General features: G+C 42.6%; 1 protein-coding gene across 5 annotated transcripts in view; it reads left to right on the plus strand.

Annotated features, from left to right (window-relative positions):
* The window catches only part of RGMB (repulsive guidance molecule BMP co-receptor b), a 36066-nt gene extending 20904 nt beyond the window's left edge, over positions 1-15162 (plus strand). For all 5 annotated transcript variants that reach the window (XM_048503722.1, XM_048503720.1, XM_048503724.1 and 2 more), the window contains one exon: positions 12966-15162. In XM_048503722.1, coding sequence (XP_048359679.1) covers positions 12966-13625 — 660 coding nt within the window. In that variant the 3' untranslated portion in view covers positions 13626-15162. The remainder of the gene's footprint in view (positions 1-12965) is intronic.
* The last annotated feature ends 1963 nt before the right edge of the window (positions 15163-17125 follow it).

Consider the following 17125-nt stretch of genomic DNA (forward strand, 5'->3'; position numbering starts at 1 on the left):
GGCTGTGGACTGGAAGATTTGCTTTTCCTTCCCATTTTAAGTTCTGGATGTAAGCAGGGTTAGTGGGCTTCAAACAACAGTGTGCTACTTGTTCAGTGTTAGCAGTAATTGCCTTTTGAAGGCCATAGTGGTACAGAAAATAAAAAATCCCTACTTGGAAAGAGTGTTGTGGGACTAATGCAATTGTATGTGACAGTCTCCTGATCCTTATAATACAAATGTATGCCTGAGTAGAGCAGACTTTTAAAATTAACCTGCAGGGTAGTGGGGACTGTCAAGTTCAGTTTGTAGAATTTGTCACTTTTCTTAGTGTTTGTTTCTCTGCATGGAATGTGCTACCTCTGATGTATTGTAGTACCTCTTTTGAATACTTAGTGATACAGATGACATTTTGAGCAGGGCTGTGAAATGGTCCTGTACAACTGCTTCAGTTTCTGTAAGCTCTCTGTACTAGTTCTAGTGTCTCCATTCACAAAAACACAGGATTCAATAACTCTTGCTGGTGAAATACATAATTGGAATGACCTTGGGCAAAGTGATTCTCCACTCCTTTGAACTGAAAACTCCAACTGGAACATAAGTAATTAGTATCAAAGAACTTTGATGAAATATGCTCAAGTGGATCTATACTTTAAGGTGAGCAGCAAGGGAACAAGCCAGTGCGAGAGAGTGCCTTGAGTTGCACGATCAAACTGGCTTTGCCACCCCTTAGCTGCCTTAACAGTCCAATCCAGTCTCTTGAGGAGAACAAGCATTGACTTGCACTCCTGTAACAAAAGCCTCATCCTGTTCTTGCCAAATACCAAGTCAGTCTTTCTGACTAGCTCTGCCCTGCATACAAGGAGCTATCTCCTCACTGATCGCTTTCACTTGTTTGAATCTGGAGTCTTCTTTGAAGTATGAAAATCTATAGGGCATTACAGATGGGACCTTCTTATGGATTCTTTGGGGCCATGACTCTTTTTGCCTCTTGTGGTAGGAACAGAGGCTGTCCCCCTGCAAAGATACTGATGGCAGCTCTGATGCTTCTCATGAGGAGACCCAGGTCAGGATACAAATCTAGTTCACATGTGCCAGGCATTACTTTGGGACTTGGCAGATCTGCAGATGGATCGTTGATGAGCTAGGCTGGAGATGTAGACTTCACCAAAGTTCAGACTTCAGTCCAGGTCAGGCAACCAACCCTCTGGTGCTAAGTACAGGAAGCTGTCAAGTTCTAAGTGTCAGGTGAGGTTCAGAGGCAGAAATGTAGTCAGCCGAAGGGCCTAATTCAGTAGAACATGCTGGATGTAGGAAGCCAGGAAAGACTGGACTAGGAATCTTCTTCCCAGAGATAAGTTCCTCAGATTGAAAAGTGAACTCTGAGCCTAGAGAGTTGCAGGACTGGGTGGAATGGGATTGGCCCTGGAGGTCAGCTGAGAAGGCTGAGTTGGTACTGCAGCTTAGATGATGTCCATGAGACACAGATTTTGGTCTGTGGGGCTGTGGCTACAGCAAGCAAGTTGCCTGGCTGTTTGGACCCCTCTCCTAGTTGAGACACCTTGAAGGGATTGTGACTGAATGGTGGATTGACAAGGTCCCAGGTTCAGTTCTTGGTATCTCCAGTTAAACAAGGATTCAGTAGTAGGTGATGTGAAAAACTTCATTCTGGGTTCCTAGAGAGTCTCTGCCTCATCCTAGAGTAGACAATGCTGCCTTTGATAGACCAATGGTCTGTTTCAGTATAAGGCCATTTCATGTGTTCCATGGGGCTTTGCTGTCCGCAGCTAACACTGGTCTTCCGTAGCAGCCAGACTTTGGAGGATTTACTTGACATTATCTGGATCCTTTTGGAATATCCTGAATAGTTAATGTGATGTTTGCACTCCCTGCCTGGAGCTTGTATGTGAAAGGATTTTTTTCTCAGTCACTGATGGAATAATGAAGTAAGATTAGCCTCCAGTGATATCTTTGTTGCCTTTATTATGTTGACTGCACTTCCTCTAAGGGAAAATTGAGAGCAGTAGATAGGTTGTTTTGTGTCACTTGAAATCCTGGCTGCTGTCTTTTAACTTCTTGCACCAGTGTACAACAAATTACCACGTTTTGTTTGTGGCATCTTGTTCTCTTCGGATTTGTCCACTTTTCCCCTATCAAAAACCTTCACAATCCATCTTGGGTGCTATTAAGTCCTGATAACGTCATTCCATTCAGTGTACTGTGTACTGATAGATACAGTTCACTGATAGATCTTGATCCATCAAAGAGCCATTAAACACAGTTGCTTTTTCTATATCAAAAAATGCAAGAAGCAGAAATACTGACTAGTGTACAGTCTGTTGATTCAATCTGCCAATTCAGCAGTCTCCAACAACTGTGTTTTGAAAAGATCTATAGATAACGCCAGCTAGACAGACCTGTTTTTAGATTGTGTTTTGCTTGTATGTCAGTTGCATTTGCCGAAGAGTACTTGCATTAGCAAAAGTGTTGGGACACAATCCGAGAAATACTTGTAAAAGGAATTTGCATAGCTCTTTGTGCACTTATTCATCTTTTGTTTTGCCTCCTTTTCTACCTTTTACAATAACTGTTTGGGAAAGAATTATAGAGGTGCTGTAGCCATTCAGGATCTGTTTGCAATCTTGATGTAGTCTGACTAAAATGCCCTGTGCTTGCAAATTGTAGATTCCTGGGGTGATTCATTCAATGTGTTTTAGAGCTGCTTAATGTTCAGTGATAGACAAACTCTGTTCATGTGAATCAGGTTGTTCAAGGCCACCTATTGGATCCATATGAAAATAAATTTGAACTTTGTACGTTACCCTGCAACACAGACACTTGTGTTCTGTAGCTGCCTCCGGAGACAGGGATTTATAGTTGGTATACTTTATTGGTGAGCTTGGAGGATCAAGTGGAATGGAAATATTAAAAATAAATGAGCAGAGCCAAAGTAGTTTGGAAGGAAGAGTTGGTGGGAGTGGAGTGGGGAAAGCTGAAATGTTTAACAAAGGCATTGATGTTTTAAATGCACAGCAATATTATCTATTAATAATAAATGGTGTGGTATAGAGCAAATGTGCCAGAGTGAGTTATTGCAGTTTATGGATTAGGTCAGAGAAACAAGTAAGCGATATAGATAGCGTTTGGAGGTCCAGAGAATTTGAAACATATGATCATACTTAAGGGGTAAAGGTAGTATATTGAAACACTTTTCTTACAAGAAACCTTGTTAGGGACAGTTGAAATGGGAACCCAGCATGTAGTTCAGGCAGGGTTATCCTGAAGGTGATACCTAAGAACAACTATTGCAGATCCTTTTTTTCTGTAACGGTTTGCAATAGTTACCAAGATAGATACATAACATCTAGAGCAGGGTTCGCCAGTGTGGTGCCTGTGGATTCTATGGTGCCCACCACTATTTCTCCTGGTACTTACTGACCTTTTCAGAAAGGGGGGGGGATTGTAAATTGGAACTTGTTATTAGCTGCTCTCGTTCAAATGAAAGGGTGTTCTTGTGGCTGAAATAGCATTTAAAGCCACTTGAGGACCTAGAGCAGGGGTAGGGAACCTGTGGCTCTCCAGATGTTCAGGAACTACAATTCCCATCAGCCCCTACCAGCATGGCCAATTGGCCATGCTGACAGAGGCTGATGGGAATTGTAGTTCCTGAACATCTGGAGAGCCGCAGGTTCCCTACCCCTGACCTAGAGGATAGTAAGCATCCAGGTTTTCCTTAGTCATTGGGTGGTTACATTCCTGCTTCAGGCCCAACTAACTTGCAGTGAGTTTCTTCTGCAAAGCAGGGAGGACATTTTGTTCAGGTTCCAGAATTTTCTTCAGGTTTTCTCCAGGTTTCAGGGTGTTGCATGAGGGGAGATGGCTGTTTGGGAGCCCACCCCTTCATCTTTGCTTCTTTTCAATGGTTGGACCATGCTTCCAACCAAAATACTCATCATATTAACCTTGACAGAACAATAGCCAGACTCTGAATAAGCAATTTACCTATTCAGTGTCATTGCTGTGAAATCCTTTCGCAAAGGAGGAAAGCATTGCATTGGACTCTGCCTCTTGTGGCAGCCATTTTAGGATGGTCTTAGCCTCCCCCCCTCAAAATTCCAAAGATGCCCATTGGCTAATAAAGGTTGAGGACCCCCTTACTAGAGTTATTGTGGAGTTCTGCTAGCAATTAGTATGTGGCTTCTAAAACTAATTTTGGTGCAATGGTTTGAGGTTTTGATTTGCTAGCAAGAAACAAATCAGTATGTTTAGTGTGTTTATAAGTAAATATGCCAAAAATAACACTGCAACATTTTACAATGTTAAATACATATCCTGCTGTAGACAGCATTTTTAAAATCCCAATGTTGTCAGTTTGGCCATTGTTCAGTGGTAGAACATCTGCATGACATGCAGAAAGTTCCAAGTTCAATCACTGGCATCTCCAGCAAAAACGACCAGCTCATAGGTCAGGGGTAGGGAACCTGCGGCTCTCCAGATGTTCAGGAACTACAATTCCCATCAGCCCCTACCAGCATGGCCAATTGGCCATGCTGACAGAAAACTGATAGGGAATTGTAGTTCCTGAACATCTGGAGAGCCGCAGGTTCCCTACCCCTGTCATAGGTGATGCCAAAGACCTCCTCATGAACCCTTGGAGAGCTACTACCTGTTTAAGATGAATGGTCTGATATAGTGTAAAACAGGTTCCTGTATTTGTTTGTCAGGGCTTTCTTGGGTATCTGGTTTGATCCAGCATGATTTTTTTATGTTCTTACCCATTCCAAATGGGTTGGTTGGCTTGGAACCTCAACATTTTGTGATTGGGCCCAACCACCTTAGCAGCTGTCATGTGATTCTCTTCCTGCCGCACCCCCCAAATCAGGCATTTTGTTGTGTCACCTCTACCTTTTCTCAAAATATGGAAGAGCCTACAGCAGTGGTTCTCAACCTTCCTAATGCCGCTACCCTTTAATACAGTTTCTCATGTTGTGTTAACCTCCAACCCTAACATTTATCCATTTTACAGATGGAGAACACTGATGCAGAGTCTTAGGTGACCCCTGTGAAAGGGTCGTTCGACCCCCAAAGGGGTCACGACCCCCAGGTTGAGAACCACTGGCCTCCAGGTTCAAAATGGTTGGAGACATCTGCTTTTTATAATTACACTTTTAAAAATTCAATCAGCTCTAGAGCAGCCCACTCTTGTGACTGAGCCAACCCTTTGCTCTTGGTGTGCTTTAAACTATTTTACGGTTCCATGTTTAGGCAGTCAGGACATGAGTTCCTAAAAGAGGAAGTGGTTTTCTACCAATGTATACATTCTGTGGCTACACATGTGCCTTGAAGAAAAAAGCAGTGTTGGTCGATGCATTCCACCTGTGGGATCATACTAGGAAAAATAGTAATAAAAAACAAACCCATAATGAACCTTATATGAAAATCTGTGGTGGAATTCACCCCTTTTCCTAGTTCAGCTCTGCTCATCCAAGGCCAGCTCAAACAAATATTTAAAAATTCTTCCAAGGATGGCATGTGCCAGATTCCAAAGGGAGGAGGTCTAACGGTTTAATGTAAGAAAGTTATTAATGGTAGTAGTGGCTTCAAATATCTGTAAGGGAATGTATTTTCCCATGGGCATAACTTCACTGATGGTAAAGGACCAGCTCTAGTCATTAGCGTTTGAACCACTCTTGTTGATTATTCACCACCATTGTTGTTAACTTCTGGTTCATCTTTGTCTTTAGTGCACACACACACATTGAGGACTACACCTGTGACCATCTCAGTAGATTTCCTCCTAGCACTTAGCAACAGCAGGGGGTGCCCCTCCCTCCCAGACCAATTCAAGATGGTTTCTTCTGACTCATACCATCACATGCCCCCTCTCCCTTTAGTTCTTTCTTTGTCACTGACGTGAGCAGGCCTTCCTACACCTTTTACTGAGTTTTGACTTGTGGTTTGTGAATGGTTCTCTGTTTCATCATAATTGAGACAACTTTCCTAGGTCTGTTTACTTACTGCACCATTCCTTTGGAAAAGGACTCTTCACTGACTTTTGGTGCTCCAGGCAGGTTTCCCTTCTGGTGCTCCAGGCAGGTTTCCTCCAAAGCCCTCCTAAGAAATGTTTCCAATGATCCTTCTGTTCCGAGTCTTTCTTGGCCTAATCTGAGTTGCTGTTCCACCTCCTTGGGTCAGTCAAAAAGACACAAACATAAACATTGGGACAAGCTGAAGAAGAAGCATAATCCAATACCTGCTACTGTTCCAGACGTATCTCAGGAGAAACCATAGGCTTTGAGCCTTCTGAGTTGCCTTTTTTTCTAAATGTGAGGGTGAACAGCAGCAGTTGCCCATGAACAGTTTCTGGTTCAGGCACCTTCATCTGTTACCTGACCTCAGGGCATGCCTTGGCCTCCTTTCTTCCCCACTCCCGCTTATTTCCAACAGTGGGTCAGTGTACTTAATAACTCTCAATTGTCCATGGGGAGTTCAGCTTTAGTGTCTCTGGCTAGACCTGCCTCTTTTGCCCTTCCATATCAGGGTGACCTGGACCCAGATTTGGAGGAAGGGGAGGTGGAGCGAGCCTCTACCTTTGGCTCAGAAAGCCTGAGTCATCACCTGATGAGAGTGTCAGTAACCTGCACCTTTAGCTCCCAGTGAGAACCTCCACCTCTACAGGGAGCAAAGGAACAGGCTGGCTAAGACTTTGGATATTGATATTACTGTTGCAGATCAAAAATCCAAATATAAGATCCTTAGCAGACTTTACACTGAAATGTCTGGGACAGTAGCCTTCCCCATATTAGAAGTCTTTTCTGACCTTGGCTTCTAAGCCATGTGAAGCTAAAATGCATCCTCCACCCTGGCCATGTCTAATAGGGTGGAGAATATTTACAGGACAACACTGGACTCTTGTTCTTTCCTGATTACTCATTCGGTCTCCTCTTCAGTCATCACTGAGGAGCTGAAGTTCACACAATTACCAGGGCAACATCCTACTCCCAGTAACAGAAAGCCACAGGCTAGATGCTGTTGGGCAGGTGTACTCTTCAGCAGTCTTCAGCTTCAGGATTGTGAATTATTAGTTGATCTGGTTGGGGGGGGGGTATTTTTAAGTGGCTCTGTGGGACTCTTATCACAGAGGAGACTAGGTCAGCCCAGTCAAATCATCAAAATTTTCCAAACAAGGAATAACTCTGGGTGCCACATGACTGAGTCAGCAGCGTGCTCTCTGGTGTCTGCAGTCACTCTCAAACGCCACTCCTGGCTTAGGAACATGGTTTTCCTCTGGCCAAAGTAGGAGATTTACCCTCCAAGGGTACATCATTGTTTGCTGCTGGATTGGACACATTTCTCCAGTCAGCCAGAAAGAATTGCCAAAAGGCAAAATGCTGGAGAGCCCTACATTCAATGGCTCTGCCTTGCCAACCAGATCAGACTTTGCAACCTTGTTCTATTGCAGCCAACACTTTCATCCTTGCCAGGCACCTTGGCCGTATCTTCCACAAAAGCCTTTTCAACCCTGGAGTTTCCAGAGGTGAAAACATAATTCCCCATCCAGATCCTGTAGTATAGGGGAAAGCATCAGTGGGAACAGTCTGCTCAGCGTTTGTGACTAGTCCCAGAACCCTCTGTATAGGGTGTGGATTTTTGGACAGGTTGTTCCTTTTTCAAGAGGAAGGGCAATTAATTTGTTCAAAACTTTGAGTTCTTGACATTGTTGGTAATGGTTATAGGTTGGAGTTCCGCACAATTCCTGTTTCCTATTTGATCAGGCAAGAGAGATCCCATTCCCTGAACAAGCCCCACAGCTACAGGAGCTATTTCAGAAGGGTGCTGTTTTAGAGTTGGATCTCCCCAGTTCAGTTCTATAACTGGGGCTTTTATTCAAAATAGATGATACTAGATAAAAAGATGGTGGCCATCACTGCATCCTAGATCTATATTGTTTAAATAAATATCTCATGGCTTCAGAGATTAGACTGCTCTTCTTACCTGCTGTCTTGGAGTTACTCTCAAAGAACACTTGGTTTGTAATCATCAATCTGATGGATGCCTACTTCCATATTTCTGTACACACTGTACTTCCCTTTGGGTTGGCTACTGCCCTCAGGGTCTCCACTAAGTATGTAACCATGGTGATGGCATTCCTTCACAATCAGGGATGTTGTATCTACCCCTACTTTGATGATTGGTTAATCACGGCAAACTCTGAAAGTTTACAAACATTTACAAACCCATCTGGTCCTGGACACCTTCCAGAGGGCACTGGGAAAAGTCTAGACTCACCCCAACCCAAGTTATCAGGGCACCTCCTTTATTAATCCCCCTCCCCTTCCCTTTCATTCCCAGAGTACTGGGAAACTAATCTCAGATGAGGCCATGTGTATACTGGTGAGAACATCATTCCCTTCCCAAAGGTGAGGGATCATTTGGTGTGTGAGAGTCTTAGGCACCACAATATAGAGAGGCCTCACTTAGCAGCATGGCTCATACAGCCTCAGGTGTAGGCCTTCTGGAAGGAACTAGGCAAGTTTTATTACAGACTTAGACACACTTCTGCCTGGTCTTCATATGAAAGAAAATGGAGACTTTTCGAGGACTGGACTCATGGTAGAAGACTTTTGGGCCCTTTACATGTACCCTACCTGAGGTGTTATAATACTTCCTTGAACTAGTGAACAAGGGCCTCTCAGCCTCCTCCGTTAAATTTTATATGGCTGCCATCTTGGCATTCTTCATATGTTTTGCTTGTTATCTCAATGGTTACTTTCGCTAGTGTTAGCACAACTCATGAAGGCTCCCTTTGAACCTTTAACTTCATGCCCTAGTGACTTCCTTATTAAGAAAGTAACTTTTCTAGTTGCCATAACGCAGCCAGGAGGGTGAGTGAATTGGCTGCCCTCAGAATGGATCCTCCTTTCCTTTAGATGTATGGTGAGAAGGTGGTGTTGCATCCCGGTTTGAATTTTTTTTATTAACCTAAGATACTTTCTATCTGTAACTTGGCACAGGATTTAATCTTGTCTGGTTTTTTCCCGGAGCCCCACCTTTGAGGCTGAAAAGGTGTTACATTTGCTCAATGTTAAAAGAGCTTTATTATGTTGACAGAGCTAAAGTTCATATGTCACGCAGGCCCTAAGAAGGGCAGGAAAGCATACCCACAGTCTGTATTTAGATTGGTGGTGTCAACCATTGTTATACTACTACAAGGCTGTAGGGAAACTTTGTCCTCAGTCAGTCGAAGCACTTTCTACATGGGCACAGAGCACATCCGTTTCAGAAAGGGCCCTCTTCCAGAGATCTGCAGAGCATCCACTTAGACTTCAGACTATTCGTTTCTCTGTCATTATACGCTGAATCTACAAGCCAGAAGAGGTGAGGAGGTTGGGAGAGCCATGTTACATTCATTATTCCAGTAAGCAGGAGAGCTTTCTCCTCCATCTACGGTGACTTGCTAAAAGATCCCCAATGTAAGGATGCACTGAAGATGAAACCAGGGTTGCACCTACCTGTAACTGCTGTTCATCAAGGTCTTCTGTGCAGACACACACATTCCCTTCCTCCTGTCTTGCTGTAGACTCTCTTCCTGCAAACATGTTATGCTTACTCATCAGTCATACAAAGGCAAGCAGGAATTGGAGGGAGATGCTTTGAATGGAAAGAAACCATCTCAGTAGGCTTTGGAAGAGAGGGGTGCCCCTTCCTGTTAATCAGGGCTAGGAAGAAATCTGCCAAGATCGGCAGGCCTGTACAAGTGCAGTCCCCAACGTGTATCTGCACTGAAGACCTTAATGAACAGCAGTTAAAACAACCTTATTTTATGGTTCTTTTAACTGTAACTTCTGTTAAGATTGGAAGAACAACATATATAGGTATTATCACCTACATCCACAGGCATGATTTGATTGTGTGCCTGTTTGCTTGGGCCACTGCTGAGTGCAGGTGTAGCTGTTTGAAACTTTTTATTTTCTGAAGGACCACAATTTCATGTCATATTTATGTGTAAACCACATAAATGTGTGAAAAACTTGTACCACCAGCAGAAGCAGCTATATCCTTCTTTCTAGTGGTGTTGCTATAGTCTTCCTCCTTGCAGCTCACTAATATATTCAAGAAAACAAACAGGCAGAACACTCTTAACTGGCAGGGCTGGCACACTTCACGTAGTACTGCATTATTGTTTGTAAATGAAGTTAGAGGTGGCTTTTAACGTTTGTCTTGCATAATGCATCCAGGGTTTTTTTAATGCTACTTCACTTAATACTAGCCTTGGAAAGTTCATTGCATTTTAATAGATTATTGTGTAGTTTGTGTAGACAAGCTATGCTCATAGCAGCAAAAAAGCAAATGATGTGGTGTGGTGTGGCCTTTTTGGGGATGATCCTTTGCTGATCTTTGGTGGTGTTTTTCCAATTGGCAACTTGCTTGCATAGGCAGAGGTCCCTCAAGCATTGCTCTTTCAGAGGGACTGTGCAGTCTCTTTGTCTAGAGACAGGGGTAGGAACCTCGCGGCTCTCCAGATGTTCAGGAACTACAATTCCCATCAGCCCCTACCAGCATGGCCAATTGGCCATGCTGACAGAGGCTGATGGGAATTGTAGTTCCTGAACATCTGGAGAGCCGCAGGTTCCCTACCCCTGGTCTAGAAGTCTAGCATGAGAATAGGATTTGGGGTTCTCAACAGAAGAGTTTTGTTACATCATCCATCATGTAACCCTGGACCTTATTCAGGTTTGCACTTGCTGTGCAGTTAACTTTTGAGTGCGCAGAATCCTGCAGGCACAGAAGACACTGTTCTCTTCTTCCCATAGGGTCTTGCGTGTATCTCTTTGTTTTCTTTTTTAAAAATCCTGCTTCTAAAACCTATAACCACAGATCCTTCCAGTGATAGAGTTAGTTGTCAAATTGACAGAACTGAAAAAAACCATTCAAGGAATCCTGGAGAGAATGTTACTTGGAGAAAATGTGCCTCTTCATCATGGATGGTGTCAGGTTTATTGCATTGTCAAAGGGAAGGCAGCCCTGGTGTGGGGGAAGAGTTCTGGGTCCCATTAGAGGTAATTTGTATAGTTAATCTCCTGCTTAGATGTGAGCAGACTTGCACAGAACTCTTAATTCAGCGGGATGTCAAATAATTTTTTTCCTAGCTGAGTGGCACTGGTGTGCCTTCAGAGTGATTCCAGCTTCATGCAGCTCTGTGTTTAGTACTACTAGATATATTTGTTTCCAGTCCTGTAGAAGGCCATATATCAAGCATTTCCCCCTTCTTTTAAATGTGTGTGTGTGTGGGGGGGGGGGGAGAGGAATAGTCTGCACAACAAATTGCTTGTGAGGCAACCTCCAGAATGTCTTCCCTCAGGCTCAGTTTAGTCTTGTAACCCTCACATGATTGATTCTAAAGAGGGATTGTAGCTTTCACCAGTAGAATGAAAAGGGTTGAGCTATGCTCAAAGCCAGAGGACATACAAATAGAATTCTCCCCCTCAAAAGTCCTGCAGTTGCAGCTGTGGCCCACAGCAATGGTTTTAACAGATTGCTTGACTGCAGCTGGTCCTGAGTTAGCCGTCTGAGCGATTATACTGAGGAAACTGTTGGAAAATTCCAATCAGACTGCTCCGCTGGGAGCCTTTGGAGCTAAAATAATTAGGGGTGTTTGTGTGTGTTGGGGGGAGGGATGGGGCTACAGAAAGCTGTAAGTGGGAGGGGGCGGGCCATGCCAGGTGTATGGGCCAAAGGTTGTTAAGACTGCTCAGCATTGCCATGTGTCCAGGACGACAAAGGTAATTAAAGAATTTTTCACCCTTGTTGTTCTTTTTCATTGTGTCTTTTTGTACAGGTTTGTAGGAGGTATTTGTTGTTGTATCTGTTGGAGGAGGGTGCTGGGCACAACCAATTAAAGATAAGGTATCCTGTGAAAAAAACCTTAACTTTAAAAGTCTGAAATGATAAAGGTGCTCCTATAATGTACAAGCTCCTCATTCAATTATGATTGGCATAGTTCTTGGATGGGAACATCAGTGGTGCTGATAAGGATTAAGAATGCTAGTCTAAACTCACTTTTCCAGGATGAATGCTTATATGGAGCCATTACTGTAAACTGGGGAACACTTATTCATCAAAGTATTTCCACACAGTAACTGCAATTGCTCATCATATGGGTTAGCAATAAAGTGATATTGGTATACCTTTGTGTGCTTACACTGAAGTGATGTTCTCCATAGCAGAAGATCTTTTTCATGTTTGAAAGAAATTTCATTAAGTATTCTGCAATAGTCCTGGAATTGAATATTCTTCCATCGTTTCATTGTTGGTTAACTGGCAACTAAATTGAAAACAATACATTTGGAAGGTCTTTCATGTTGTACTTCTCTACCTGTCCGAACTGTCCTGTTTCTAAGTAAGTGTGCCTTTCTAGAGTGAATACCAAACTTTGGAAATGTGCCATCTGAAATCCTTCACATAAACATGATTATCACTTCTCAAATCTAGGACGTATTCCTTGAAGAATAGTAGATATTCCATAGGTTAAGCTTTATGAACTTGCATTGTGCATGTTTGGATGTTTTAAATTTCCCAGATGTATATCTCAGAGTTGTACATTAAATTTTCTGCTATGTTTTACTAGTAGCATCTTAGCAGATTTTGAATTTAAGCATGGAATAAGAGCCCTGCAGGATCCACTCAGTGGTCCATCTAATCCAGTGTCCTGTCTCACACAGTGATCTCTCAGATACCCTGGAGGGCCAAACAAGCAGGGCATAAAGGCCAAGGCCTTCCTTTGCTGCTGCTTCTTTGCACTGGTATTCAGAGATTTATTTCCTCTGAATGCAGGAGGGTTTAGTTCTAACATTGGGCCAATTTAGTTCTAGCAGTGGGGAATATTTAAAATATTGGGAATTCACAACCTCTTGGGTCACACAACTGTGAAGTGTGATATAGGGTACTTTTGCTCTAACTCCATTATTTCCTTTTCTCCTCTACAGATAACTATTATCTTTAAATCTTACCAAGACTGTACTGATCAGAAGGTGTATCAGGCAGTGACTGACGACTTGCCAGCAGCTTTTGTTGATGGCACGACGAGTGGCGGTGATGGCGACACCAAGAGCTTGCGCATTGTGGAGAGAGTGAGTGGCAGATATGTGGAAATGCATGCCAAGTACATTGGGACCACTGTGTTTGTGCGCCAGCTAGGACGCTACTTAACACTAGCCATACGCATGCCAGAAGAGCTGGTGATGGCTTATGAAGAGAGCCAGGACCTACAACTGTGCGTGAATGGCTGCCCTTCAAGTGAACGCATTGACAACAGTGGGCATCTGCCTTTACCAGTGATAGCACAGGCCCTCACTCAGGGTGCGTCGAGTCAGACACGGAATATATACACACTGGAGAATGCTTCCACCAAATGCCATGAAAAGATGCTGGTGAAGGACATCTATTTTCACTCTTGTGTGTTTGATTTGCTCACCACGGGGGATGTCAATTTCACAGCAGCTGCCCATAGTGCCTTGCAGGATGTTGAGGCGTTACACCCCAGGAAAGAGCGGTGGCACATTTTCCCCAGCAGCGGGTGCATTGGCCAGGGGAATGGGTTGTCTCTTGCTCTTGGACTTGTGTGTTTGATTCTTGTGTTTTTGTAGGGTTTTTTGTCAGGAACAAAGGTTTTTAAATATATATTGTCATAATATATTGAGGAAAGAGGATATAATGTATATACCATGTATATGAAGGGATGCTTTTTTGTCCTGGGACACCCAGCAGAGTGTAAATATTGCTACCTTTTTCATATATGTTGGATGTAATATTCTTTTGATTGTAATAATTTTTTTTGCTTTGCAGTTGGTGAAATGTTTTATAATGTCCTTTCATCAGGACCCAATAGAAAGCACTTTATTTTTTATATATTAAATATTTATGTGTATCTAGGTAATATGTAAAGCATATATCCACATGTACATATATCATACCCAGTGCTCCCTCTAAGTAATACTTAGCTCAACTAACTAACATGTTTAGAATCTTTTGTGATTGTTTTTCACTCTGTTTTGACCTTTCCTTGAACCAGTTGAGGCAATGCAATAAACTGGATGGGAATAGGTCCAGGAAGAGCTGATTCTTCATTTGGCCCCTGGACACGTGGCCTTTTGTTCCATAGGAAAAGAAGTAATTTGCATTGTCCCTCATAATTAGATCATTCATAACTGCATCTTGTTTGTTCTTGATGCAGATGATCTTTGCTTTCTTACCCTAAGGACTCCATCTGTGTGACAATTTGTATTGGAGTCTAATACACAAGTACAAAAGATGTAAATCTTACATTTGATTATGAAGGGCATATGTGTATAGAAAATTGTCTTTTTTCCCTTCCTGTGTACACAGCTGTGTACATGAGTGTGAGCCAAATTTTTTATGGTTTTGGATTCCATCTCTGACAGGATTATATATAAATATGATTGTCTTCAAGTTGTTCGTATTAAATGTGTACCCTTGCGATAGTGGTAGGCCCTATCAGGCTGACACTGCTTGATGTTTCCCACTTACAAATGTGGAAACTTTCTACTGAAAAACAAAAAATAACCCTCTAAATTCTATTTTTAAGCTTTAACCTTATTTTGTTGTCAAGAGGCAGACAGTTAGGATACCAGTAGTCTGTTCAGCACACGTTAGTAGTTGGAACAAGGACAGTGGCTTTCATCAGGAAGCAGTAACAAAGGTGAGGCTTAGGTTGCTCCATCATTGGTTCCAGTCCAAACTTTAGCAGATTTCATGAGTGCAATACAAGGAGGCCATGTTCTTGCAGTGTATTTTTTTGGGTGAGGGGACAAAACTCGCTCTCCATGTGTTATACAAGTTGCTACGCACCTGGATTTTTCTCTCCTTTTGATTTACTATTCCCACACTTGAAAATGTGTTCAGCCAGCTGGAGGGTAGGGGAATCTATTCTTTCCTTTTACCTGGGGAGGCCTGTTTTGACACATACTGGAGATTCCCTGAGATGGGAAATGTAGTGTAGCTGTAGACTGTTGATGGCCTGAGGTAAATCTTTGTTTCATATAGGAGCAGCAGTGGCATAGTGGTTAAGAGCAGGTGCATTCTAATCTGGTGGAACTGGGTTTGCTTCCCTGCTCTGCCACTTGAGCTGTGGAGGCTTATCTGGGGAGATTAGCCTGAGCACTCCCACACACACCAGCTGGGTGACCTTGGGCTAGTCACAGCTTTTTGGAGCTCTCTCAACCCCACCCACCTCACAGGGTGTTTGTTGTGAGGGGGGAAGAGCAAGGAGATTGTAAGCCCCTTTGAGTCTCCTACAGGAGAGAAACGGGGGATATAAATCCAAACTCCTCCTCCTCTTCTTCTTCCTTGTCCTCTTCCTCTTCTTTTGAAATATTGGCACAGTATGGATTTGAGGGACCACCAGACAAAACAGATTTCGCCTGACACTCAGTGACTTGGTTGATAATAATGTTGGTCGTTGTTGTAGTTGAATTGGAGATGGTGCCTGCATGCTTTTCAATGCCTAAACTGGAAGAGTAGGTGAAATTTCTGGGCACAAAGCAAGTTGTATCTTGGAATATTCTGCTAAATTTGCTATTTGTTTGTATTTTTGCTGAACCAATTGAGACAGTTTTTAAAAGAACTGCTTTAATTCCCTGTTAGGGCAGCATAGAATTTGGAGCAAGAAAAAAACACCCCCCCCCCCCCCCCCAGTGCTCCCATCTTGTATGGAGAAAAACATGTTAGTTTTAGAGTAGTTGAATTTTATCATTTTGTGTGCCAAGTGGAAAGGTATTTGTGGAAGAAGTCTGTAGACAAGCCTAGAGTTGCAACTGCAATGTGATCTCACTGTAAACCTCTCTGTGCTTTCTAATTTCCTGTGTTCCCAAGCCTTGTGAGTATATATGTACTCTAATATCTAAATCATGAAGCCCAGAGATAAGTAATATTTCAGAAATGTTAGAATACTTGGAGTGTCTGTCTCTTTCTGTTTTTTAGTTCTATTGTTCCTTCTGTGGGATTTCTAGAGAAAAAAATGTTATTTCCACATGTTGGCTCTTAAGTCCATCACAGCTAAGAGAGCTTTTAGTTAATGCCAAACATATGGATATTTTGAGGCTAGTGAGAGGTCTCTGGGGAAAGCTTACACTTAGAGGGAACACTGGTTTTCATGGACACTCCAAATGGCTGTCTCTTAGAAGGCTTCAAACTTATTTTTATGCTTGAAAATCCCCCCAGTTTGCCCAGTCTTTTGCAAAGCCCTTTTAGATGTGGTTCATGGATAAACTAATAAGTATAAGTTTGTGTTTTTTAAAGTGACTGTGTGGTGTATAAATACTTTAAATTATTATGATAGAAGAATAAAGTTACATACCATGCTGTGGAATGTCTGATGTGCTATTACTGACCCCAGGTGGATGCTTGTGTATAGCAGCAGGAAGACTCTACACAAGCTGAATGGTTTACTGGTCCTGAATATTCTTTACCACCAGGAACTTTTGGGTTTTTGCATGTTAACTGTCAGAATGTGGAATCATGCAGCAAGGTGAGTGGAAACAGGAAACATTCGAGCCTATATCAGTTTGTTGGCAACACTCGTAGGCAGGGATTTATTTTCTGCATCCATATGGGTGTTTTACACAACACAATACTGAGCTGTTTCACATGCCCCCAAACTAAAAGGCCGTGTCGAATTGAAATTTCTGTCTGAAGATTATAGCCTCTTCAAACTTAGGCATGCTTCTAGTTTGTCTTACTTCTGTTTGCAGAGTTCAAAGGGAAATATATTACCTTCATGTCATGTCATCCTAAGAGGAGTTTTTAGCATGTTCCACTGAAAGCCACAAGTATGGAAATACTACCTTACATCAATGTTACAGTGGCATAAAATGCAATGGAAACAATGTGTGACTTTAGGCTTTGCGGGTTAGAAATCTAAAACAGTAGTAAAATTCAAGCTTCAATGTTTCCTACTCTCAGAAAGATGAATAAAAATCATTTGAAGTATACTTTCTCTGACCCCTTCTTTGGTACCTCACACTGTGCTTTGAGGAAAGGTAGATGAGGCTGAGACTTTATGGTTTGAAAAAGAGATAACCAAGGGGATCAGCACATGAAAGATTTATAAAAATATGCACAGTATAGA

This window comes from Sphaerodactylus townsendi, linkage group LG07, assembly GCF_021028975.2.
Source record: "Sphaerodactylus townsendi isolate TG3544 linkage group LG07, MPM_Stown_v2.3, whole genome shotgun sequence".
NCBI classification, from domain to species: Eukaryota; Metazoa; Chordata; class Lepidosauria; order Squamata; family Sphaerodactylidae; genus Sphaerodactylus; species Sphaerodactylus townsendi.